This window comes from Myotis myotis, unplaced genomic scaffold (genome assembly GCF_014108235.1).
Source record: "Myotis myotis isolate mMyoMyo1 unplaced genomic scaffold, mMyoMyo1.p scaffold_m19_p_17, whole genome shotgun sequence".
NCBI classification, from domain to species: domain Eukaryota; kingdom Metazoa; phylum Chordata; class Mammalia; order Chiroptera; family Vespertilionidae; genus Myotis; species Myotis myotis.
The window spans coordinates 13,956,410-13,982,860 of NW_023416321.1; the positions used below are offsets into that span (position 1 = coordinate 13,956,410).

At 52.4% G+C, this 26,451-nt stretch overlaps 1 protein-coding gene across 1 annotated transcript; it reads right to left on the reverse strand.

The window, feature by feature from the left end:
- Positions 1-4,977: 4,977 nt before the first annotated feature.
- Positions 4,978-24,433, reverse strand: DBF4B (DBF4 zinc finger B). The gene is made up of 13 exons (XM_036342026.1): positions 24,252-24,433; positions 23,356-23,638; positions 22,616-22,773; positions 20,459-20,650; positions 19,306-19,356; positions 17,673-17,760; positions 16,458-16,531; positions 14,684-14,717; positions 13,163-13,208; positions 10,968-11,084; positions 8,140-8,248; positions 7,879-8,003; positions 4,978-7,013 (listed from the first exon to the last, which is right to left on the reverse strand). The coding sequence occupies exons 2-13, from the start codon at positions 23,387-23,389 to the stop codon at positions 6,236-6,238; spliced, it is 1,806 nt and encodes a 601-aa protein (XP_036197919.1). The 5' UTR covers positions 23,390-23,638; positions 24,252-24,433; the 3' UTR covers positions 4,978-6,235.
- Between the last annotated feature and the right edge of the window lie 2,018 nt (positions 24,434-26,451).

Sequence of the window (26,451 nt, forward strand, 5' to 3'; positions counted from 1 at the left end):
ACAGGCGCCTTTTCCCGCTCAAAGAGGACCCTGCCTCCAGGAGGGCTTCAGGATTTGCTGTCCCTGAGCCACCCGGACAGATGGCCCCCGAGTCCTTCACACGGGGCATTGCAATCCTTCCCCCCAAACATCCTATTAACTGGCCAGGTCACTCACATGCTGCTGTCATGCCCCATTTCTGCCCCTCCCTGTCAGCCCAGATCTTGGAGGAGCAGAAATACCTGTGGAGCCCCCAGCTTTCCTTCTCTAGCCAGACCAGGTTGCCTTGCCTGCCAACCACCTGCCCTACCAACCTACCACTGGAACTGCCCTGCACCCCCAGCCCAGCTACTGGGGCCCTGGGCAACATGGGTCCCTGACTGGGGGCTGGGATCTCTGACCACTGCTAGGGATCCCAGGAGCCAGAGACTGAGATGAAGTAGAGGTGGTGGAAGTGGGTACCCCCGGTGAGGACCCCCTCTGACCTTGTGCCCAAAGCCAGAGACTCCTTGAACCCACCCTGGGAGACCACAGGTCACTGAGGGATAGGAGTGGAGGCAGGGAACCGTTCCTGGGTCCTCTGCTTTCCTGAGGACCCAGGGCCTCCACCAGGAATGGGGGAGCTGCCTGCGGCTGGTGACAGCCCCCCTCATTCTATTTTAGGCTCAGGAGAGGTGAGAAGGCGATTTCCCGGGAGGCACTGACATCAATGCTGGGAACGGTGACTCTCCCCTTCCAACCACCTGCCACTCCAGACGCAGAAGCTCAGGAAGGCTGAGGCCATTGTTCCTTCACGCTGGGAACCTCTTAGGGGTGAGGGGGCTCTCGGAGATGAGGACCTACTATGCGACATTCCCTGACAATTACCCAGGAGGGAGAGACTGGGTTCCTCATTTTACAGATGGGGAAACGGAGGCTCCAAGGGGCTGCTGGAGCTTCCCAACGTCATACAACTAGCTGGTCAGAGGTGCATTCCATACCCAGGGCCCCACTCCTCTCTGGCCCACTCTGGCCCCACCTCTGCCTTTTATCTTGGATCTAGAGGAGACTGGTCCCTCTATTCCCCCTCCTCCTCCCCACACACAGCACCAGGTGCATCTGTCCTGCCCCACCTGTGCCATGGTCCAGGGCCAAGTCAGTAAGCCCTGAGCCGATGTGCTCCCAAAAGGATAGGTGGGTTTGTCATTTCACAATGGAGGGCCCTGGGCGTGGGGGAGTGTGGATCCCCTCCTTCAACATGCCCAGGACCACACAGCAAGCCCAATCTGTGGCCTGGGCCTCCAAGACTGAGGCACATCCCTACCATGTGTGTCCCGGGTTCCTTGTTGGGGAGATCTTCCTGAACCCCCAGAGTGACTTCTGGGCCAGCTCCAGTGGAGGCTCAATCTTATGGTCCTTGGCCCCCGAGAGTTCCTCATCTTCCTGAGTTCCCAGCTCTAAGCAGGCATCTTGGCCCTCATCTGACCACATCCCATTCCTCAGCCAGAGGCCCCCCATCTTGTCTTGCATGTCAGCTCTGCCACAAACGCATGCCTTTCCCAAGTTGGAAGCCGTTTCAATTCCCTCACGCACCAAACCAGGGTCCTGGGGGGAATCCCAACCTAACCCCACCGCGATGGCGGGCTCCTTTGGCCCCTGTGCCCACTGCCTGTTTCTCCCAGGAGAAGGGAGAAAGTAGAGGTTGGTGGTCACTGTTTCTGTCCGATGTCACCCTCGGGGTCACTCCTGCTGAGGAAGCCGTTAGGCTCTGGTCCCGACCTCCCTTAGGCCCCACTACCAGTTCTGGGCCTCCTTCCCCTAGTTCTCCCCACCCTGTAACCGATTCTTCCCTCCAGTGTTTCTGCACAGGGGCCACGCTGGGTGGATGTGGAGCCAAGACCTAGCTAGTCTAGCAGCTGCAGGTAAGGGGTGGGGGTGGGGGTGGGGTGGATTCAGCTGCCTCAGTCCTGGGGCAGAGTGATGGGCAGTGATTCCTGCCCACGGAGGACGTTCAGGCCCTGAGCCCAGTCCGTGGGGCCTATAGCAGAGACCACACCAGGCAAGGGGCTGGGATTTCATCCTGGCTAATGGCTGTGTGACCTTGAGCAAGTCTCCAACCTCTTCGAGTCTCAGTTTCATCTGTGAAAAGGGGGGTAGAAAAGCCCTCCTTCACAGTGAACTGATGAGCCTCAGAGAGGCTGGTGCACAGAAGGGGCTCACACCATCCATGTTGACCTTAAGGTGCCAAGGAGAAAGCCCAGGACCCAGGGGACTGCTTTATGGCTTGGGGGCCTAGGGGCCCTCTCTACCCAGAGCATGGAGAGACTGTGCCTGGTGACGTGATACTGGTGGATGGAGAGCAGAAGTGCCCACAGTATTGGGACAGGGGCTTCATTGTTTTCACCCAGATCCCAGCGCAGTGTCTGCCCTTTCCACCAGTGGAAGACCACTCCTGTGATTGAATATTCCTCCGGGGAGCCTCATGCTCCCCCGTTTTCTGACCGGCCCCCTTCTTTAGTCTCTGCAGCTCTTGCCTCAGCAAGTTGGAGGCATCCAGGTGCCAAAATCCTGGGGGGACACCCATCCTTTGAGAGCTTCATAGTGGCACAAAGGTAGTCATGCCCCTGAGGGCCCTGCATGCTATGGGAGGGTGTGCAGGTTTCCTCGCCCACATCAGGGATCCTCCGAGAGTTCTGGGAAACCACCCCAGAAAGTGGGGACCCAGGGAGGGGGTGACTCACAGAGCCCTAAGCAGCTTCATCCACAGGATTACCCTGGAGATGAGGATGCGAGTCAGAGAACCATCCAAGGTGGGAGATTAGTGAAAATGAACCTATTGAAATGTCTAGGAGGGAGCTCACAGGTGTGTGTGTGTGTGTGTGTGTGTGTGTGTGCGCGCGCACGTGCGTGCACACGCGTGTAGGTGGTGGTAATGCTAGTTTACTGAGTGTTCACAGTGTGCCACCCTCTGGCCCAGTACCTCCAACGGTCAAAAAGTGGCAGGATCCAAATTTGAACTCAGAACTCGGCCTGAAGGCTTACACTACAGGATTCATAGAGAATATGGAATATAAACTTGAAGAGAGGGGCATTCCAGGTCAGAGACCAAGAGCAAAAGACTCACTATGGTTTGAGACACAAGCGGATCAGCCTGCCTGGATGGGGTCCGGGCGGAGGGGGAGGGGCCATGGCAGAGAACACCAGGAAGCTGGGTGGGTGTGAGGAGAGGACGGTCAGCAGGGAGTGAATAGGGGGACGTGGGACTGGTTGGAGTGGCCGGCCGAGGGGGCAGGTGTTAGCGAATGCCAGGCAAGACAGGACAGCGGGAAGGGGAGCCAGTCTTGGACCAGGAATGAGTTACTAGGTAAGTGGGTCTGTGTTGGCACCAGGATGGGAGGGGTGTGAGGGATTGGAAGGAAGGACCCTTGAAATCATGTCCTCCAAGCCCCTTTCTTAGATAAGGAAACAGGCTCATAGTGAAGGGATTTGCCCAGTGAGTGCGAGTTGGGGTGTTGGCAACACCTGCCTTCCCATCCAGCCCAGGGGAAGATTAGAATTCAGGAGGTCAAGGCCAGAGCTACCAATTCAGGTCATAACTTGAAGTGAAAGAGCCCGTGTCTAGGCAAGAACTAGGATCCCAGACCCTCTTCTGGGGAAGCAGTGAGGCTGGAGGGCTCATTAGAGCGGAGTGACTCGGGGCAGACACCGCAGGCCTATGCTGACTGGGTGCACTTAGTAAAGAGGGGGAGGCTGGAGAGAAAGGCGACCAGGCTAAGCTGGGGCTGCTAGGAATAGGGAAGCCAGGGTTCAAGCAAATGGGAAAGGAGAAAAGAAACCTGGCTTTGGTAATTAGCAGGTGATCCAGTGACCTTGGAATGGACAATGCCAGCGGTGCTCCCATGATGGAGGGCTGGAGGGGGAGGGAGGTGCAGAGGCGGCGGCTGTGGCTATAGACCAAGGAAGTAGCCAGAGAACAGGAGGGAGCATTCCTCGAGCTACTGGATCAATGCGAGTGTTTTCCAGGCTGGAGCTTTCAGGGGGAGGGAAGGAGAGCTGGGGAATCTGGGGAGGAAACGGACGGACGAGGCCAGCAGGGGTGGGGTGAACACAGGCTTGGCCTGACTTGGGGGTGGGGGCGAGGGACACTGCTTCCTTTGAGTCAGAAGTTGAAGAGGGACTGAGTGGGATGAGGCAGAGGCTGCTGAGTGTGAGCTAAGCTCACTGGTTGAGAGGGAGGGAGTAGGAGGCTTTAAGCCCCCATGTCAAGGAGCCACTGAGGGGCCCAGGATGTCAAGTGGCACCTTTCTGTCCTGGGTCCCCTCTACGTTTCTATCCTGGAGGCAGGAACAGAGACGGAGCTACGGTGAGATGGAGCCTTGGGGCTTGACCTGGTTGAGATGCGATATCCAAGGTCACAAGCGGTGAGACGGGAGGGGAAAGTCACACAGTTGGATGTGAGGTCCTGGGCAGATGGTGACAAGGGTGTCAGAACCTGGTGTCTGCGAATAAGCAGCAGGTGGATGTGTCAGAGACAAGGTCTGAGAAAGAGGTGGGGGACCCTCTCACCAGGGCGGCAGGATCATGGGAAAGGCACTGGGGGACGAGGCATCCCCATGTGTCACATCAGGAACCAGAGGAAGCCGTTATCTAGGCCCCGGGGAAGGGGAGAGGGCCCTTAGCAGGGTCCTTGGCAGAGCAAAGGTTCCCGGGGACGGGGTGCTGAGCATGCCCCCTCCAGGCCGCCACTCAGAGAACAGCAGAGCCCAGTGAGTGACCGGAGACTGACAGGCGCAGGCCCACCTGCCCTCAGCCCTCGGGGGCTAGGCCTTGGGGGAGCGTGGCATTCACACAGGCTCCCTCCCGTGCAGGAGGCTCCTGGCCTGCTAGCCAGTTACTCTGTCCCCACCAACTGGGCCCTGAGCCTGGCCTCAGGTCGCTGGAGGGCAGAGGAAGGCCCAACACTGTTCTCCAGCCCCGTCTCTTAGCTATTTGTTATTAACGAATTTATTTACAGTCCCTGAATCAAGATTGATTGTGAAGTTTAACAGGAATGGCATAAAAAGGCCAAACATGGCCTCTGTGAGGGCTGCGCACACACTTGCTCTATTTTCAAACTAACAGGCCCTCACCCGCGGCTGGGCCCCCACTTCTTCCTCCAAAACGAGAACAGAATAGCACCAGGCTCTGGTAGCTCCAACACTTAAAGAGACAAACACACAGAAGCAGAGAAGGGTGAGAAGAACCACAGTACAAAATGTAATAAAAAAAATGTGGCCCAAAAATCGATAGCAAACTCATCCCCATCTCCAGATTAATGGCTCGGCTGAAAAGAAATGGGGGGAGGTCCTTGGGGAGGGAGGAAAGTAGGGGATGGAGACGTTGGCAGGTGAACCCCGGGGTGGGCAGCCCAGACTGAGGCAGGCAAGAGCCGAGAGGGGTCTGTCTCCAGAGGGGCATCTGGCCATATCTTGGGCTCAGGGGAAAGGTCAGTGCTGGGCCCACTCCGAGTGCAGGGAGGGAGCTCGCGGAGTGCAGCAGCCGAGCCCCTCCTCTGCTTCTTATGTTCCTGAGATCTGTGTGCACAGCGTGGGGTGCTGGGGGAGGGGACGCAAACACAGGCTTTTGGAAAGCAGGAGAGAGCCACATGCTTGTGAGAAAGGAGGGGGGGGAAACACCTACCCTGGGCTCTGCGAGGGGCAGGAAGCCAGGCCAGGGTCCTGCTGCTCCAGCTTCTTTGTCATCCCTTCCTGTGCCAACCTTGCCTCTGCCTCCTGGCAAGTGGGCAGCTGGCTATGGATGGACTAGCCCATCACAGGTCACTGCCCAGTCAGGATCATGGCTGGAGATCTGGGTAAGAGAGGGCGGCCCTCAAGCTGACTCTCTTGGTTCTACCTGAAGACTGGGTGGGTGGAAGGACTCGATGGGTCCACCCTGCACTTGGCCATGACAACAGCTGTTCACTTGGACTTCAAAGGCCAGGCTTCAGGCTCCTCTGGCTCCATCAGGGAGGCCCTGGTGTGCTGCTCCTCTGTGTATCTGGGCTGCCCTGGCTGGGTGAGCAGCAATCAGCAGGGGTATAACTTATATCTGTGCACCTGGCCCTCGAGTTGGGAGCTGTCCGGCCCCATGAAGAGCTGCGTGCCCCAGGGGACTCACAGGAGCAGTTTGCTGCTGGTGCTGGGACACAGGGAGGCAGGGAGCTGGGAGAGGTTGGCTCCCCCGCTGGCAGGCAGAGGGAGGGGGAGGTAGCCTGGCTCTCTGCAGGTCCTCCTGGGGGTTACGTGCCTGCAGCTGAGTGCAGGTGGGCTGACAGCTGGCCCGGAGCTGCTGAGCAGCTGGGAAGTTGGTCAGTCTGCTGAGAGCCGAGGCCAGGGGCTGCACCCTCAGAACCCTCAGATCCTGGGGAACACCCTCCTCCGGGCCAGGGGGGCTGTGTGGCCCAGAGCTCTGCTGGCCTGTCTGAGGGCTGCCAGGGCAAGGGGTCTGGGAGGGAGAGGCTGGTCTGTGGGTCGCACAAGGGCAGGGGGGAGGTCAGAGGCCTGGACTCAGGGCCTGGAAGGGGAAGGGAGAAGAGATGCCTAACATCAGTTGTCCTGGTGCCACAGGGGCTGAGGGTTCTTGAGACAGAGAGTGAGGCTTGTGGCCAGGAGACCCCTGGCCTCTTCTCGGCATTGCCACTGGGGAACTGAACCTTCCGCTTGTGGCCGACACGTGCTGGTTCTGGGCCAGGGGAGAGGTCTGCAAACTCAGAGCTGGTCAGGAGGCACCGACAAGTAGGGCTTCTGGACAGCACTGTCCCTGAGGGGTCCACAACATCAACTGAGCCCCCCAGGTCTTGGCAGCTTGTTACCAGTCCGAGCATCTCACCAGCCCCCACACGTTCAGATGGTGACTTCCTGCCGCCCACCGGCCCATCCTGTTCGTGGATGCTGGGGATCTGGGGGCCGTCTTCCTTCCTCCTCCTGGGAGATGCTGCCCCGCCATAGGAGGGCTGGCTGGGAGGCACCGTCTCAGGAGACAGAGGGTCACGATCCGAAGCCGGGGAGCCTGGCTGCCTGTGGGGACAGACATACCCTGTGGGCCACAGGCTCAATTCCAAAGCAGGCAGTAAGCTGGGGTCCTCCCGGGCCGGGCTGCGGGCAGGGTGGGGTACACATGGTGCTACCCTGCTGGGGTTTAGGGTGCTGAAGAGACCTGCCTGCTCTGGGGCCCTGTGAAACGCTCGCTCTTTGGGTCTGACCGGCAGCAGTGGCCAGTGCTGTCTGCACCCCTCTTGGCTCTGTGGCCTGTGGTCAGGGATGGCCCGAAGTTAGAGGCTGTCCCATTGAATGACTTCCCAGAGGAGGCGGTGCCCTTTGGCAGCTGGAGGAGGCAGCACAGAGCCTGGCCGTCCAAGCTGGGCCAGGAAGTGAGGCTGAGGTGGAGACCTGGGCTGAGAGGGGAAGCCACAGCTCCTTGGTGGAAGCTCGGAGAACCCTGGAACTCCACGGAACCCCTGCAATCCTTTTCCGGGGGTAACTTCTAGAGGCAGAAAGACTTGCTCTTCACCCACCCAGAGTCCCCGCTCCACACTTCTAGACGGCCAGACAGGCACATGACCAGACATGGCCGGGAGTGTGACGGCGGAACGCTCTCTCAGCCCCCACAGCTGCGGCAGGGCTCACGCTCAGGAAGGGAGGGAGCTGCACTCTGGTCTGGCTCCAACCCAACTGGCTACACACATGGAGGTCTTTCCCACCACTCACATCTAAAGTGAACCAAATAGGAGATTGGAAAGAAAGGTGAGGAAAGAGAAAATAGCATAGCCTGGCCCATGCTGCCACCAACCTGAGGTTCCTTCCCACCTAGAGAGGCAGCATCAGAAGAGTGAGGGCGGAGCCATGCCCCCCCACCCCCACCCGCCCGGGGCAGGGCGCTGACCTGGGGAGGCTGGCGAGGAAGGGGATCTCCGCAAAGCTGTGGCTGAGCTGGGCGATGATCCGATCGACTTCTGCATACGGGTGGGCTTCTAGGGCAAAGGCCTGGTGCTGGGCACTCTGGAGATGCTGTCCGGGGGTGAGAGGAGGCACAGGCGTTAGGCAGGGGCAGGGGCCAGCAGACCTCCAGCCACACCAGGGAGCCAGGGCAGGAATGGTTCCCAGAACAGTCTGGGAAGCAGGTGCTCGGTGGGAAGGGGCTCACCCCATGGAGCTCCTCAAAGGCCGCCTGGCAGCACTCGCAGTAACCGCTCTTCCTCCTGGGCGCGGTGCGGGTGGCTGATCGTGGGCGGGGCTCTCGGTCCTTGGGTCCTCTGAGGAGGGGAGGGGGGAAGGGGTCACTGCTGGGGCCCTCGGAGCAGAACTGTTGCTCCAGGGCCTGGAGCCCAGGCCAGAGAGATGAGCTGAAACCGCCACAGAGCTGGGCAGGCGCAGGCAGGCCTGCCTACACTTGGCACCACTTGTCCAAGGATGGCAGGGGCGGCGACGAGGAAGATGAGACCTCCCATGGGCACCCTGTCCTAGCTCTGCCCTTTCTCCGCCCACACATCTCAAACCACAGGTGAGAACGGGTGGTGGCGGCTGACAGCGAGAATCCTTGGAAGAGCAATTCCAGCTCTGTGCTCACACCCAAACCCTCGTTCATTTGCCCTAAAAATGAAGGGGACAGGCCTCCACAGTAACAAGGGGCTGTACTGCCTTTGACCTCCTCCACCTTAAATGTCCCCTGAGTCGGTCTGTCCCTCATGCTTACTTGTCCCTTGCACAGCTGCCATCTTAACTGAGGACTTTCAAATCTCTTTCTCAAACCTGACTCCTTGTCTGAATTTCAATCCCGTTTTTCTAATGCCTGTGGGCCATTGCTATGGGCAAACTCAACAAATCTAAAATATCTTCCTTTAAGGACTTTCAAAGTATGACACAAAATCCAGGAAACACAGGAAAAAATAGGAAAAAACTGATAAATTTAACTACATGCAAATTTAAAAAATGTATGCACAGCAGAAAACAAGCAGTTAAAAGACAACCCACAAACTGGACGAAATGGGGCCCGTGTTATTTATAACTAACACTATAGCACAGGGCTCATTTCCCTACTACATGGAGGGCTCTTTACAAATCCATAAGAAAGTGATCAATAACTGAATAGAGAAATGGGCAAATGATATGCAGAAGATGCACAGAAAGAAATACAAATGATCAAACAACAGACTGAACCTCATTCATAGAGAAAAACATGACAATTCTAATTACACCGAGATCACGGTCTTGAATCTATCAGATTGGCGTAAACCAACAGGCCTGACAGCTCTCAGTATTAGCCATGGGGATGTGGAAACAAGCTCTCTCCAAGGGGGCTGGGGGTCAGAGTGGTTGCTGGCATCATCTCCATGTAAAGCAATTTGGCCATTTATCAAAATTATAAATGCAGGCACCCTTCGACCCAGCATTTCCACTTTTAGGAATTTACTCTGCAAAAATACTTAAACAATCAAATTTTCTTTAAAAAGACTATTCACTACAGCCATGAAAGGGAATAAGGATGCTGTTCAGGTACTAATAGGAAATTAATCTAAGATAAAGTGGCAAAAGCAAGATCGAGCACAGCAAATATTAGGCTGCTCTTTATGTGAGCAGAGGGAACAAAGGACACGATGTACTTCTGTGCACATAAGCCATCTCTGGAGAGAGACCCATGATCTGGAGATTAGAGGATGGTGGTGGGAGACTTTTTACTCTAAACCCTTTGTAATGCTTGAATTTTGAACCAAAATAATCTTTTATTTTTTAATCCTCACCTAAGGATAAGTTTAGAGAGAAAGGGAAAAAGAGGGAGGGAGGGAGGGAGGGAGAGAGAGAGGGAGAGAGAGAGAGAGAGAGAGAGAGAGAGAGAGAGAGAGAGAGAGAGAGAGAGAGAGAGAGATTGGTTGCCTCCTGTACGTGCCCTGACTGGGAATTGAACCTGCAACCTTTTGGTGTCTGGGATGATTTTCCAATCAACTGAGCCACCTGGCCAGGGCCAAAATAATCACTTTTAAATTTAAAAAATTAAACATTTCCTCCCAGATTTCACACACACACACACACACACACACACACACACACACACACACACACACAGACACGGAACCCTGGCCAAAGTCCTCCGTATGCTTCTCATGTGCAGGTACCAAAGCTTCATTGTTTCACCATCTTTTACAATCTCGGCTGCTCTGCGATCCCCAGGCCACCTCAGGTCTAGCACCACCTGCCAGCCCAGCCCGCAGCCCCCTGGCTGGCTCTCTCTGGTATCCCTGGCGCCTTCTAGGAAAGATGTGAAGGGCACCTGAGCTTCACATCAGCTCATTGTTTCTTCCTCCCTCTGCCTACTGCCGCATTCCGTTCTTTTTCCTCCCACTGCACTACTTCCTTTGTCTGCTGGTGGGACCTGCAGGCTCTCCTTGGCCCTGGGTCCTCTCGGCCTGAGTCTGCTCTGTCCTGTTCTCCTGGTCTATGAACTAACAACTCTGTGGCCCGAAATTAGAAAGGGTCCGAGAAGGCATCTAGACCATGCACCAAGCCACGTTCTTCTGCACTTTGGTCAGTGAAGGCTCACGTCACACATCTGCAGAGCGGGAATACCGAGAAGCCTCTAAGCCACTCTGATGTGTATCAAATCGCCCAGGGAGCTGGTGAGGATGCAGCTTTGGGGCTCCATAATCAGACTGTGATTCTGTAGGGGGGAAGTGGGGTCCAGAAGCCATTTTTAATGGGACCTCAGGGGGCTCTGATTGAAGGTGGTCTATAGACTTGAGTTTCAGAAACCAGCCCATTGTCCTCTGGACACCAGTCAAATTCTTCAGTAGGGCTGGAGGACACCAAGGAAAATGAATGAACTCTCCTTGTGTCTCTCTTCTCTGGGCTAAGTTCCCAGAATAGACTTCGCCTAAGGAGCTGACACATGGCCATTCCCAAATCTGAGCAGCAGGCCCCCGAGGGGAAGGACCTTGGCCTGTAACCAGCCCTTGTTAATCAGGAACCAGAAAGACCCACCTGGTATGGCGCGAGCTGCCCGGGATCGTCAGGGCCTCAAAGGGACTTGCATCTTTGGGTCCCAGAAAAGAAATTTCAGGAAAGGATTTAAACTGATGGTGGAAAGGACGAAACTTCCTGAAACACAGAAAACTTCCACTTTGACTATAGTGGGGAAGGGAAAGGGTGAGGAAGGGGTGCCAGCCCAACTCCCTGGAGTTCCATTCCTGATAAAGTGGGCTCTCACATGCACATCTTTTAGGTTCTAGAACAAAATTCTCATCAGCCTTACTAGGTGAAATTAATACTTATGCTCTCCCTGTCTACTTTCTACTGCCTCATCGGAATGCTACAGCCACCCCGAGCTCTGAGCTGAGTGGAACAAGTGGGGTAAATGAAGCCCAAAAGGTTCAGGAACTTGCCTAAGAGCTCACAGCTAGTATGTGCCAATGCCAGACCGGAAGCCACATCTCCCGACCCTTCCATTGTTTCTCGACCCTAGAACCATCTTTGGGGACTCCAGCCTCACAGAATCTAAATGGAAGGATGTTTGAACCACGGCAGTGATTTCCCTGCTCCATTAAGAGCAACACTTGCTCTGGGCTGGTCCTCGGCACCCTCTGCAGGGGAGCGTTCTGAACAGAAAGGAGGCCCCGTGCAGGCTCCGGATAGTCAGGGTACTGGGTGGTTTTGGTGCTCTGCCTCAGGTTGCTCACATTCAAGCTCGGAGCCAGATCTGATCAGGTGTGGGCACTCAGCAAACCCGTGATAGAGCTGCGGGCACCCCGTGTTTGGTGCCACGGCCTGTGCTCCAGGGGGAGTGCAGCCATGGTTCCTGGGTGGTACTGTGAGAGCCCTCTGGCCTCAGGAGTGCATTAACAGAGTTCTTGGACCCTTAAAGGGAAAGGGTGCCCTCCACAGCCCTGGCACCCCATTTCTTTCTCTTCAAAGTTGTTTTGTTCCTGCTTAGGAGGCTGGAAAGGCTATGAGGCTTTGAAGAGCACCTGGTTCAGAAGAGCACATCAAAAGAATCACAAGAAACCTCAGCTCCGCCCAGATCTCCTCTGTTGCCCATGATGCTAAGGGCACGCAAGTACGTGTACCCCCTCCAGTGACAGTGGCATCACCTGTGACTGCCACGTGCAGGGAGATCCTGAGGCACTGACAATATCTCTCAGCTGCCGTCTATGAGTCATGACTACTTCTATTTAACTGCTTGTGAAGGGGCTGGGATTGACAGACATGGACCCCATCCCACCGGAACTGGACAAGATAGCACCTCATTGCCATCCCTACGTTCTTTCCACTCATTTCTGGGCCACCAAGACCACGCCTGTACTGTGTGCAGGGCCTGGAGGATGGGCAGGCATGCCAGGCTCCCGGGGCTGGGTCTCCAGCTGCCCTACATGAGGCTGAGGGGCCCAGAAAATTCTGGTCCCAGGTCCAGATGAGCTTTTTCTTTTTTCAAAACCCTTTTCTTTTGAGAGAATTATAGATTCGCATGGACTTTGATCTAGTACTTACTGAAGAGTCAGCACTAACCCAGGTGGCTAACAGCTCGTCCGGTTATCATCAATGGACTCTCCCGCTCCAGGTAAAAGGGCCCCAATGGTGGACAGGGCAGCGTGGAGAGGGTGCCAGATGGCACAGTTAGGACACCTGGCATCTAGCCTCAGCTGAGGTTCATTAATCAAGTGGGAATGTGCAAGTCCTTCCTTTCTCTGACCTCAGTTTCCCCACTAGGAAGAGGATGGACTCTCTCCCACTGAGAGCGGTCATGAGATGGCATGTGCCAGGAGAGGGCCCTGCATGCAAAACAGAAGGGTTTCAAGGGCAAGGGAGTCCCAGCACCACCCCAAGCACCTCACTTCAGCCGAGATGACTGCACTAGCCCTGCACTGGGTCTAACAACCATTCAATAGCAAGTGTCAGCATACACCTAGGAGTAAATGAGATCATAAAAGCAGAGCATTAGAAGGAGGTAATTCACACACAGGGCCATTAACCTCCGACTCATACCAAGGGGAGTGCAGGCTGTGCAGTGCGCCCTCAGAGGCTCCCCCTGGTCTATGCGAGACTTCTCCACGATGGGAGAAAGTGGCTTCTGGGAAGACACAGGTGCAGGGCTGAGGGGCTCCATGACCCCACGTCAGCTTGGGATCTGGCCTCCGTGTGGGGCTGGTGGGGGTGAGGGGACAGGGAGGAGCCCCACTCACCTGCTCTCATCTTCGATTTTGAGGAACGGTGCCTTCAGTCTGGCCACTGGAAAGGAAGAGGGCACACATTAGCCACCTGTCTGCTCCAGTGCAGGGCCCGTGCGGCGCACACAGGAAGTGCCGAGAGGCAAGGCCCAGCCAAAGCCGAAGGGGCGCTCAGAGCTGGAACACGTGCTGCCCCAAGGTGCGCCTTTCCACTTGGGAGACGTGAGGCCCCCTCTCCATCTCTCCCAGCCTCCGCCCGGGGAGAAAGAGTTCCACTATTGGGGGCAGAGGCTGCAGGGTGTGCGGGGTCCTGGCATGCCCTCCCTCCGCAGGACAGAGCAGCCACCTGCACGTGGCTCCTGGAGGCTCTAACTGACCACCAGAAACCGGGCTGAGCGGGAGAGACCCACCTGCTGCTGCTTTCTGCTAAAAGCTGCTTCCGGACCTTTCCTCCCCGTGCCAGAATTCTGAGGGGCCTGCGAACACGCCCGGCAGAATTCCCCATGAGGACCCGGGTTTATTTCGGGGCGGGGGGAGGGGGCAGGGAGGAGCAGAGAGGGAGAGAACTAAAGAGTGTTTAGAGATCTTAGCAGAAGGATGGTAAAAAAAACCCAAAAAAACATCAAAGGTGAAATCTGGTTCATGAACAAAATAGGGCAAAGGGGTTCTGGGAGGCCAAATTTGGAGTCAGTTCATCAAGAGATCCATCCCCTCCTGGCTGGTTAGCTGCACGGGGCACCCAAGCTCGTCGGCATCGAGAAGCAGTTCTACCCTCCCAGGGTGACCAGAGTCCTGTCAAAGGGGCTGGAAGCCTGGGCAGAGCTAATAGCCACCAAGTCTCCAAAGAGGATGGCACCTCACAGCTTCTAGACCCGTTCGAGAGGTCACCAGTGCCCAAGCAAAAAAAGCTGCCTGTCTCCCAGTAATTACTTCTTGCGGGGCGAGTCCTTGTCTAATTAATGGAGACAGTTATTAAAGTCAATTCCCCCACAGGTTTCCTTGAATTTCGAACATGAGAGGTGCCAAGTGACTTTTCTTAGCTCCTGCTTGTGCTCGAATAAATGCCACTTAAAGAGCATCTTTGGGAGAAACATCCAGGAGGAACCCCCCTGCTGTCCAAGAGGAGCTGGGAGCCGGGCCTGTCAATCTGCCTGTTTGTCAGCTTCAGGGAGCTGGCATTTCTGAAAGTGGGAGGCAGCTGTCCAACTGCCCACTCCGCACTGAATCAGAGGAAAAGGATGGGGAACTTCAACTGATGGCCGGGGCCAGCCAGAGGGCGCGGCAGCCAGCGTGGCCGCAGGGGGCCTTGGCTCGCCGGAGCAGCCCCAGCCCAGCGGCTCTAGATGTGCTCATGGATGCGCCTCCTCTGCCACTGTCCTCTCCAAAGCCCAGGCCCCGGAAACACGATGGGACAGCACGACCTGGACTTGCTTCCTGCCGCAGAAAAGTGAGCAGATGCTGCCACAGAGGGAGTCGCAGGGAAGCATTTAGGAAGGGAGGGACTGAAATTAGATGAGGAACAGCTCCCACACTGACCTTTCCGTGTTCTTGACTCTGCGGGACACGTTCCCTAAATGGAAAGGGAAAATAGGTTAAGGGGGTCGGGGAACCGGGCTGGTGAGCTGAGTGGCTGTGAGTCTGCCCCACTTTGCTTCCTGTCATCAGCTGGGTTCTGAGCTAGAACTGACCCGAGTACAATGGCTCCCTCCGCCTCCGCAGGGGCACAATGAGCGGTGAGCATTGTGTGCGAATCTCCAGCTGACTTTGTGGAGCGAGCTGTGGGCCCCACAGGCCTGTGACGGGAGGAGCACTCATCACCTCCTTGGATGTGGCACAAATGGGCAGGGGCAGGTAACAGACCCGACACAGGGTAGGTGCTCAGTAAATGGCAGCTGCCCAGCCGGTGCGGCTCAGTGCTTGAGCACCGACCTATGAACCAGGACAGGACATCCCGGTTCAATTCCCGGTCAGGGCACATGCGTGGGTTGTGGGCTCGATCCCCAGGAGGGGGCGTGCAGGAGGTAGCCGATCAATGGTTCTCTCTCATCACTGATGTTTCTATTTCTCTTTCACTTCTTCTCTGATATTAAAATAAATAAATAAATAAATAAATAAATAAATACATGGCAGCTGGTCAGGTGGATCCAGGCCATCCAGGCACGCTGCCAATACAAGCCGGTTACAGGACAAGGGTGAAGACAGTGCCTTTTGCTTTCCTGTGCCCCCTGACTGGTGGTCAAAACCAACATTTAGGCCAAGGTCAAACAAAGCTAATATTAAAAACTAAACGGAAAAAAATAAGGAATCATTTAGGGTTGGAGATGGGGCAAGATGAGAGAGCCAGTGAATCCATGACTGCAGACCTCCTCCAGGCCACACATCCAGGGCACAGACACCCAAAGCAGCCTTCCACATCCCCTCACATATCAGCAGACGGTGCCCAGAACTCACTCCAAAAGGCTCCCAAGCATCTACACAAAAGCTTATTAAGTGAACAAAGCCAAGTAAAAATACTGTGCGTTTGCATAAAAGGGAGAATTTTTGTACGTGCACGGAGTCCTGGAAGGATACCTGGTGAAATGTTCATACTGCTTATCTCAAGGAGGGCGGTGGCTGGTGAACAGAAGTCGGAGACATTCACCAAATACCTTTTCCAACTGTGACAATGCAAATCTATTTATCATCATCACCTATTCTGCTTCCCAGAGACCCCTAGACCAGAGGGTGCAGGGCAAGGGGCGCCGAGGCTGAGTGCTCCCCTGGGTGTGCATGTGGTTTACTCCTGCTCTTGGTCCTGCTCCTAGATGCTAGGCCCTGAATGGACCTGCAGGGCTTAGTCCTTCCTCAGATTCTGGCCGGGTGAAAGCTCTGTGGCTTTAAGTTAGTCCGGGCTCTCTGGGTATGATGCACACAGTTCTAATTCCAGCAAAGGAAGGAAAGGCCAAACCAGAATTTGGACTATAGCAGCTATTTCAAACCACACCTCCCACCCCTGCCCCCACCCCTGCTATCTGTAGGCTCATTCCCAGGCCAAGAGACGTCCCCAGAAAGGCAGCCTGGCCAGTAAGCCATGGGCATTTATGTTTTCTGTAGGCCAGGACTGTCCGAGGCCAGGCGGCACTGAACGCCTAGTGTCACAGGGGATCTGCAGGGAGACGAGGACCCCAGGGATGAGCTAACCGAGAGGCTGCACTCCTCTCACTTTTCCCAGAATGGCCAGGAGCAGAGGCTTGGGTGGCCCATAGATTTACTAAAGCTGTCAACAGTTTGCACACCGTCCATCTGCCTTCAGTTTGGCAGGATGACCTACCTCGGGCTTCTTTGGCCCTTGTTTCTTCACACATAAAGCATCTAGAGAGAGCTGCTGCACGCGCATCATCATTTCTGTGGAGAAAACAGAGGGCCGTGGCTAAAGGCTTCCACTCCTCATTTCCCCAGCAAAGCCCCTTCCTGGGGACTAGTCTCACCAGGCCTGGCACATTGGATCACGCCAGCCTTGCCTGCCCCCTTCTGGCTACATGTCACCTTTGCACCTGCTGAAAAAAGAAATGGCCGAGTCCTCTATCCTGGAAAAGGACCTAAGCTGGCTTCATGCTCTTTTGTAGCACTGAATACAACTCCTTTTCTTAAAAATCCTCATCCGAGGAGGATATGTTTATTGATTTTATTTTTTAGAGAGTGAAGGGGGGTTGGAGGGGGGAGAGAGAGAGAAACATCGATGTGAGAGAGACACATTGATTAGTTGCCTCCTGCATGCGCCCCGACTGGGGCCAGGGATCCAGCCTGCAACCAAGGTACATGCCCTTGACCTGGAATCAAACCCGTGACTCTTCTGTCCGCAGGCTGACGCTCTAACCACTGAGCCCCGGCCAGGGCAGTTTATTGACTTTCTATCTCTCCGGCAGATCAGGCTGGATCTGACCAGCCCCTTCAAGGATGAGAGAAAAGGCAATGTGCAGTGGAGCTTGATATGAGGGCCAGTCACTGCCAGCCCACTCAGGACAGCTGTTCTGGTGCGAATTTATTACAACCTGCAAAGAGGAGTGAGGCAACCCCATAAAGAAGAAAGAACATGACGTTTAGTTGGGCCAAACCAGGCTGGAATGTGGACCACACTACTCACTCCTGGTGACTATGGATAATGTACTTAATCCCCTAAGGCTCAATCTTCTCATCAGTACGCTAGGCAGAGGACTGTGGTGAGGATTAAATGAGGTTAATTCCTAGCACAGAGTAAATGCCCGGTAATTGGTCATGGATGTTAGGGTTATTTCCTTATTTGTAAACAAGATTACTACGTTAGCTTGAGGCGTGCTGTTGAGTGGGCTAAACAGGACAGCATCTTCTAGTACATACACTCTGCTATTGTTACAGCTGGTCTCCACACCCTCCCACCTTTGTGGATCAACACGGTAACAGCATGCCTGGCTTCCAGCCAGCTTACAACTCCGATCCCTCTAAAAGCAGACATTCCCAGTCAGTCACCAACTCCGCCCTCTGTAGGAGCCCTGGGCAGAAACGGTACCGTCCACATGCAGAATCTTCACTCCCCAGGAGCGGGCATTGGTCAGGAGGCTGCTGGGGCTCCCGCTGCCTCCTCCGCTGCTGCTCCCCTGGAAAGACGAAGCAGAGTCAGGCAGGAGCAGGAGCCGCCACGGGGCCTGAACACTACGGGACAGGTCGTCCTGGCTTCCGGGGGCTCTGGGTCATCCACATGGAGGGATGTTGTGGGGAAGAGTCTATCCCAACCCTCCATATGGGCTGGCCACATCTGGAGGGGATGGATTGCTGGTCTACCCGCACACTCTGCTCCGGCCACCCTGTGACCGGGAAGGAACACATGCTTATAAGAGAGCTGCTTGTTGGGAGGGCCTCTGTGAAGAAGGCTCACAGTAAGTAATGCATACCAGTGACGATCACCATCACCCAGCAGGAAGCTATGCTGGCCACACTTTTCCTGCCCTGCTGCCCAAATCTGACATCACCCTCCCTCATCACAGCCAATGCACCCAGCCTCATGTCACTTTAATGACTCCTCTCACAAGATCACGTTAATTAATTCCTCTCCTGCCACTTAACTTGAATGGTTCTGGGTTCTCACAAAAGGTATAAACGGCTACTTTGTAAAAGGTTTACGGTCTGGCCCTGGCCGGGTAGCTCAATTTGTTAGAGCACTGTCTCGATACGCCAAGGTTGTGGATTCGATCCCTGGTCAGAGCACATACAAGAATCAACCAATGAATGCATCAACCAGTGGAACAACAAATCCATGTTTATTTCTCTCGCCCCCTCCCACCCTTCCTCTCTCTCTAAAGTCAATAAATAAATTTTAAAAATCTTTAAGAAAATAGGTTTACAAAGTCTAGCTTCACATCCCACAGCATCCCTCCAAGATTCTCTTGGTAGACTCTGAGTCGGAAAAATCAAGGAGTCAAATCCTGGCTCTACCACCGACACCCTAGGTGACTCTAGACAAATTACTTAACTCCTCCAAGCTCCACTTCTTCATTTGTAAGAAGGAAACAACAATACACCTCATAGGTTGTGTGTTTTGTGTTAGTAGAGCCGACCCTTGAACAATGCAGAAATAAGGGGTTCTGACCCCTGTGTCGTTGAAAATCCACATAACTTCTTTTTTTTTTTTTTTTTTAAAATATATTTTATTGATTTTTTACAGAGAGGAAGGGAGAGAGATAGAGAGTTAGAAACATCGATGAGAGAGAATCATCGATCAGCTGCCTCCTGCACATCTCCTACTGGGGATATGCCCGCAACCCAGGTACATGCCCTTGACCGGAATCGAACCTGGGACCTCTCAGTCCGCAGGCCGACGCTCTATCCACTGAGCCAAACCGGTTTCGGCCACATAACTTCTGACTCTCCAAAAACTTGTCCCTTGGTATTCATTGGGGATTGGTTCCATGACTTGCCACAGATACCAAAATCCATAGATACTCAAGTCCCCTGTATAAAATGGCATAGATCAATGAATACAGCTGGCCATTCACACCTGCGCACTCCCAACCATGGATCAAAAACAATACAGGCATTTACTGAAGAAGAAAAAAAGCCCGCATGTAAGTGGATCTGTACAGTTCAAGCCTGTGTTGTCTGAGGGTCACCTGTACTTCAGGAGAACCTTGGGACCCTCAGCTCACCTGATTTCTGATGGCCTTCTGCAGTAGCTCCTTCCCTCTGCTCATAGGTACCTGACAGGAAGAGAAGAGCAATGAGATATGTTATATAAACCACCCGTGCAAAAACAGATATTTACACAGGTGCTGGCCAGGAGTCATGTCTTGGAAAGCTGGGAGCAACCACAGCTCAGGAGGGGCCGAAATGAGAGCCTAGAACCTTTTGGAGCTCAAGGTAGAGCCACACCCAAGTTCAGATCATCCATGGGTAGCTGTGGCCTGGACCCTGGTGGAGAAGGGCATTTTGAATTCACCAGAGATCAAAGTGTTACAAATGTTCTAAGACTTCCCTTTAAGGGTCTCCGCACTCTCCACTGATAAGTGTAGGCCAATTCCAACAAGCCCTCTCTGGTTCAGAGGACCCTCCTATTGTTTCTGAACCCGACTCTGCAGTCCCATAAAAAGGGACAGTCTATCTATATATAAAAGGCTAACATGCTAAGTGTCCGACTGTCCAACTGGTCGCTATGATGTGCACTGACCACCAGGGGGCAGACGCTCAACACAAGAGCTGCCACTTTAACCATGCTACAACATGGATGAACCTTGAAAACATGCTACGTGAAATAAGCCACAAACAAAAGGACAAATATCAGTGATTCCACTGACATGAGGTATCTAAAATGGGCAAATTCATAGACAGGAATTGTAGGGAAGGGAAACGGGAAGCTATTGCTTAATGGTTATAGAGTTTCTGTTTGGGGTGATGTTTTGGAAACAAAAAAGTTGTGATGGTTACACCACAGTGTGAATATAATTAATGCCAATGAACTGTACACTTAAAAATGGTTAAAATGGCATATTTTTATATACATTTTACTACAATTTAAAAAAATCTTTAAAGTTATGGCTTGAAGGAGTACCTCTGTCTGTCTTCTGTAATATGGCAAAAACAAATGCTAGAGCTGTGGGAGTGGGACAATGGTTATCCTATATAAACATGTAAGAGAGACACATCTATTGGTTGCCTCCCACAGGTGCCCTGTCCGGTGCCGGGGATCGAGCCTGCAACTGAGGTACGTGCCCTTGACCAGAATCGAACCTGTGGCACTTCAGTCTGCGGGGCCGACGCGCTAACCATTGAGAAAAACTAGCTAGGGCTCCACGAGGTTCTTACCAAGTCTACGGGTTTCTGTGAAGGCCTGGTGAGGCTGCCCTTTGGATTGGCCATGGACGGTGTTTCCACGCTGACCTCGCTGGGGCTGGAGCTGGAGCAGCCTCCGTGGCTTGTCCCACTGCTCTCTGCCTTCGCCTCCCTGCGGCTGGACACGATGCAACTTACTTCTTTGCTCAGAAAACCCTCAATTACCTGAAACCAGATCACAGAGGTGGCTGAAAACCAAAGGCAGATGTGGAATCATCAATACTGAGAGGTTGGAGAGGAAATCTTGGCTGCTAGAAGTTCCAGAATCAATGTCTTTAAATAGACCAAACGCAGTTCTGCACTGGGTCCCCAAGTACACATCGTCCTGAAATATAAAAGCTGGGGTAGCAATGCTTATAACAGACAACTTTATTTATTTTTTGTTAATGCTCACCCGAGGATGTTTTTCCATTGATTTTTTAGAGAGAGTGGAAGGAGAGGGAGAGAGAGAAACATCAATGTCAAACCCCAACCAGGGCCAGGGAACCTGCAACCAAGGTACGTGCCCTTGACCGGAATTGCACCCGGGACCCTTCAGTCAGCAGGTCAACACTGTATCCACTGAGCCAAACCGGCCAGGGCTGGTAGACAGTTTAATGGCTGTACATTCCTCCCATCCCAGTGTACCCACTCATTTGCAATGTGACTTTGCTGTTCTTTCTATCAGGAGGTAGAGGCCTATTCTTCATCCCCTTGAATAGGATTCCTGTTGTCCAATACAATGGTGTAAATAATATGTGTGAGTTCTAGAGCCTAGGCCACAAGAGGCCTTGTAGCTTCTCCCTGAGACCACTGAGTACACTGGCTGGTCTAGCTTACTGTATATGCACACGATAGTATACATTCATACAATGCAGGTAAGACGCTTCTCGTATGTATGAGAAGCCACAGAGGCAGCCAGCACCAACTGCCAGATGTGTGAGGGAGGTCAGCTTGGTCCTTCCAGCCCAGCTGCCCCTCCAGCCAAATGTAGCTGCAAGAGACCACCAAGGCAACCCAGAGAGCAGTGAGAAATAACTTGTTTTAAGGCCAAATCCTGGGGTGTTTTTGTTTGTTTTGTATAGCAAAGCCTAAATGATGGGAAAGACTAAAAGTTCAAAATTTTGGAGCCAGCTGGGGTGTACGACGGTCATTCAGTCCATCCCCACTGCTGAGTCTCTACATCCCTGAGATTCTGTTAGAGTGACAGCAAAGACTCTCTGCATTCTAAGTCTCCTCCAGCAGTTTCCCCAGTGACCCACCGCTCTTGGGCCAAGCACGATCACCTATTTTCTAAACACAAGAGCTGTCCATGCCCACCCTGACTACAAGTTCCATATGACATACACCTGCTTTAAAAAGATTTTGAAGAACTCAAACACAGCAAATGCTCTTTACCCAGAGTTGTTCACCACAGTGTTATTTGTAAGAGCTCAGATTTAGAAATAATCTGAATGGCCATGGGGTAAGTTAAGTAAATTAACAATCTACTCAAAAGAATATTATATTCTCATTACAAATAATGCATATGAGGGACAATAATGATAGGGAAGTGCTCATGTTTTAAGGTTATGGGCAAAAAGTTGGTAATAAAAGTATATTTATGATCATAGCTACACAGAAAATAAGCTTTTTTTTTTTTTTTTTAAGGGTAGACTACAGAAGTAGATAAAAGGTTGCCCAGGGCTGGGGGTATCGAGAGGAAATGGGGAGACTGACATGGGCCGTAGTTTCTTTCTTAGGGTGATGAAAATATTCTGAAACTGACTGTCTAATCACACTTGGCCATCTCTGTGACTATACAAAAAACCCCACTGAATTATTCACTTCAAATGGGTGAACTGTATCTCAATAAAGCTGTGAAAGAAAATGAAAGAAAGGGAAAAAAACTCCAGGAAAAAACAAATACATCAAAATGATGGTTGTCACTTGCAGCAGTTCCATGTTCTCTAACATTTCTAGAATGAGCAGATATTGTTTTTCTTCTAATTAGGGGAAAAAAATTAACTTTATTTTTAAAAGTGGCTTATACTGAAAATTGCTTTGGAAAAATGTAGCAATACCGCTGAAAACACCTGGAAGACAGGTATAATCCTTCTCCAGCTCCTGCCCTACAGCCCGGGGATCACAGGCGAGAAGCACTTTACATACCCCACCCAGCTGCTGGATTGCCTCGGTCAAAAACTGGAGAGTCTTGCCAGCAGGCAGATCCAAGTAAAAGGACTTTCCAGAAAAGGGCTGCTGCCTCCTAGCATCTGGGGAGCTCTTCTGGCGTTTTTTCAGACAACCGGAAACTCCCAGCTGAGCCCCTAGGAAACAACAACAAAGAAGAACAAAGTGAGAAGCTGGAGATGAGAGAGTCCTGTAAGTTGAGCAGCTCTCACCGACAGCCTCTGTGTGGTGTATTAGTGTTTAAAAGGCAGAAACCGAACAGCATATCTGTCACATTCCAGCACTAAAACTAGACGATACTAAAAGAGAGGGGAGGAGAGTAGGAGGGAAGTGACTAGGTGCTAAAATAGTTAAATAACTGAGTGTGTGTGTGTGTGTGGGGGGGGTGTGTGTGTGTGTGTGTTTAAGATAAACTTAATACTTTATGGTAAAAATAACCGTGACTATGGGTTTAAATATGCATGGTTGTTCAACCAGGACTCCCCATCTGTCTGCCAATCTTGTTTATAGTATCAGACTAAAAGCTTTTGTTTGACCTCTACCGTGAATTCCTAAATGATCCATGACATCCATGAACACATACAACACTTACACACAAACCACTAATAATTAAAAAAAACCCAACAGGGCTAACATCTCTCGACCTTTTCCTCCCAAGAGCCTCTGGGGCAGGAGGAGCATATTTGACCTTGCATCCCTAGTTTTGACCTGTTACCTACCTAGGTCCGGAGCCCAGAGCCTACTGTCAGCCATTGAACTCTCCAGCTCAAGGCAATGGTCCCTGAAAACGAAGGACAAAACAGCTGAAGCAGCCCTGGCCTGTGTGGCTCAGTAGGCTGGGTGTCCTTTGGTGCACAGAGAGGTCGCCGGTGATTCGCAGTCAGGGCCCACACCAGGTTGCGGGCTCGATTCCCGGTAGGGGGCGTGCAGGAGGCAGCCCATCGATGTTCCTTCCGCTCACATTGATGTTTCCTTTTTTTCACCCTCTCCCTTCCTTTCGTTCTAAAAAAAATAATAATAAAATAAATCAATAAAAATGTTTAAAAACAAACAAAAAACCCCAGCTGAACCACCTTCACTAGCCTACGACCTTCCACCACCCCTCCCCCCACCCCCACCTCACCTCCCAAACCCCGCACAATCCCCAAAGCGGGTACCAGGAATAGCAAGCTCAACTCCATCCCTACCCACATCCCATCTCAACTCCGGAGACACCGTCCAGGCAATGGTGACCTCGGTTCCTCCGTCCCCTGTAGAGCTCTGTCCACTCAACTCCTGTGGCCCCTCCTGGCCCACTACCCTCCCCAGCTTCTGCATCTCTCCGCTCCACTTTCCGACCCGTTATCCTCTCTACAACTCTTTTAAAAAATACATTTTTAAAAATTGATTTCAGAGAGGAAAGGAGAGGGAGAGAGAGAAACATCAGTGATGAGAACCATCCATCGGCTGCCTCCTGCACGCCCCCTACTGGGGACCAAGCCCACAACCCGGGCATGTGCCCTGGCCAGGAATAAACGGTGACCTCCTGCTTCGTAGCTGGACGCTCAGCAGCCACGGGACCACGCTGGGGGGCCCCTCTACAACTCTTTTGACCCCTTTTTGCTTTCCTTCTTACCCCTTCTCTCCTACCCGGCATGCGTACCCCTTTCCCGGTTCCCCCAAATATCCGGCTTTTCTCGGCCTCCGTGCTCCTCCTTCAAGGCCGCTCTATTACCACCGCGGACCCCATGGGCTCATCCCAGCCCCGGAGCCGAGCCGGGCCTGCGACCACAGCAGGTACCACCCTCCCGGTGCCTCCGCCGCCGCTTCGTTTTAAATTTCCTCCCGACTCCGCCCCTACAACGATGTAATAGCGCTGAGACTGCCCTACGGTGGCCCTGGGAGGACAACATTCTTCCCAGCGCCCTTCGTTTTTTCTTCCGCTTTCTCTCTGGTCTGTTCATCGGCTGGAGATATTCTGAGCCTTCACAGCCAGCAAGCTGGGCCCAGCTCGCTTCTTCACCCAAGCTACTTTGAAACCCCTAGGACTTGGATGATGAATAATAAGAGGAGCCTGAGCATGTACAGCTTATTAACCTGTGGGTCACGAACGATGAAAATACACCCTGCCCATCAGATACTTACATGACGATTCATAACAGCAGCAACATCACAGTGACGAAGTAGCAACGAACATAATTCTATGGTTGGGGGTCGCCACCACATGAGGAACTGTACTAAAGGGTCGCGGCACTAGGAAGGTTGAGAACCACTTCATTTAACTTAAATGAAGATTTCTCATCTTCACATCTTTGACCCCTTCCCTTTCTCTACTTACCCATCCAACCAAAAGTTTCTCAGAAGAGGTGTCTCCATTTCTCACCTCCCATCTTTTCCACAACTCATCAAATTAGACTTTGATCCTCACCTCTCCTATAAAACTATACTTACGCAGGTCAACTGGGACTTCCATGGTCCCAAATTCTATGGTTGTTTTGGTATTCTCATCCTATCCGACGTTTAGAACACTAAAACAGACTCCTCTTCCTCCTTGAACATTTTCTTCTTTTTGCTTCCATTTCTACCTTTTCCACCTTACTTCAATGGCTCCTCCTCAATTTCCATTGCTGGATCCAAAGGTACTGTTTTGCCTATAAATGTTGGAGTAGCCAAGGCTTTATTTACCCTTAGCCTTAGCCCTGGGTCCTCTTCTCTTCCCTATTAACACTGTCTAAATGACCTCATGCGACTCCATGGCTTTATAATTCAGCCCTATGCTAGTACCTGCAGAATTTCTATCCCAAGTTCTGACCTCCCCCCTGATCTCTAGACTTATATATTCAAGTGCCTATTGGACATTTCCCCGTGGATATCTAATAGGCATCTCATTCTTAACATGTTCAAAACAGAACATTTTCCCCACGGCCCCCCCTCCCAGTCTTCCCCATCTCTGTAAATGTTCCTTAGTTGCTCAAACCCAAACCTAGAAGTTATCTTTCAGTACTTTCCCTTATCCCCACCCCCACTCTAAAAACAAGTTCTACCAACTCCAAAGTACATCTTTAGACCACTGCTACTACCCTAGTCCAGGCCACTATAATTTCTTGTCCAAAGTACTGGGTCAATTTCTAACATTACTTCTATTCTTGAGTAGCTTCCTATCTCTCCCCAATATAATCCATTCTTCATGCACAATCAGAATGTTCTTCTAACATTTAAAAATATATTTTTTTTTATTAATTTCAGAGAGGAAGGGAGAGGGAGAGATAGAACCATCAATGATGACAGAGAATCATTGATTAGCTGCCTCTTGCATGACCCCTGTATATGGATCTGTTTCTCTTCTATTCCAGTCTTTTTGTCTAAAGAATTCTTATTCTTCAAAAAGTGTAAGTCATCTCCACTAGCAAGCCTTTCTGGATCCCCTACTTTCACAGCGTTCAACCCAACTCCAACAGGCAAATTTAACCTAATCTCCTAGACATCATACCACAACCATCATTAGAAAAAGCTCCATTAACACATTTATCTCCCTATATTGTCATTATTAGTTTAAACATGTCTATTTCCATTGGATTAGAGATCCTTTGAGAGCAGAGATTTTGTGACATTCATTTTTATCTTTTCAGTGCCTAAGAGCAATGACATGCTGCGGGTAATCAATAAATATTGAGTGAATGAAGGAGTCAGGTCAGTGACCTGCCAGTAGTTCAGGGAAAGCCAACTCAGGTTCTTGGGTAATTCATTTCAGCCCAGAGCCAGGTGTTTCGCAGAGCCAGCGGGGCTCTGGCTGCTGTTCTCGAGCTCTGGTCTCTGGTGAGGTTCCCTGTGGTTGT

What these genes read in the sequence shown, in the direction of transcription:
- DBF4B (XM_036342026.1), bottom strand. Translation starts at nt 23,389, where the DNA reads ATGGCTGACAGTAGGCTCTGGGCTCCGGACCTAG. An exon ending in AAGGGCCAAAGAAGCCCGAG is followed by an intron (nt 14,718 to 16,457) that starts GTAGGTCATCCT and finishes CTTTCCATTTAG; the next exon opens with GGAACGTGTCCCGCAGAGTC. An exon ending in GGCAGCTCGCGCCATACCAG is followed by an intron (nt 8,249 to 10,967) that starts GTGGGTCTTTCT and finishes TCCCCTCCTCAG; the next exon opens with AGGACCCAAGGACCGAGAGC.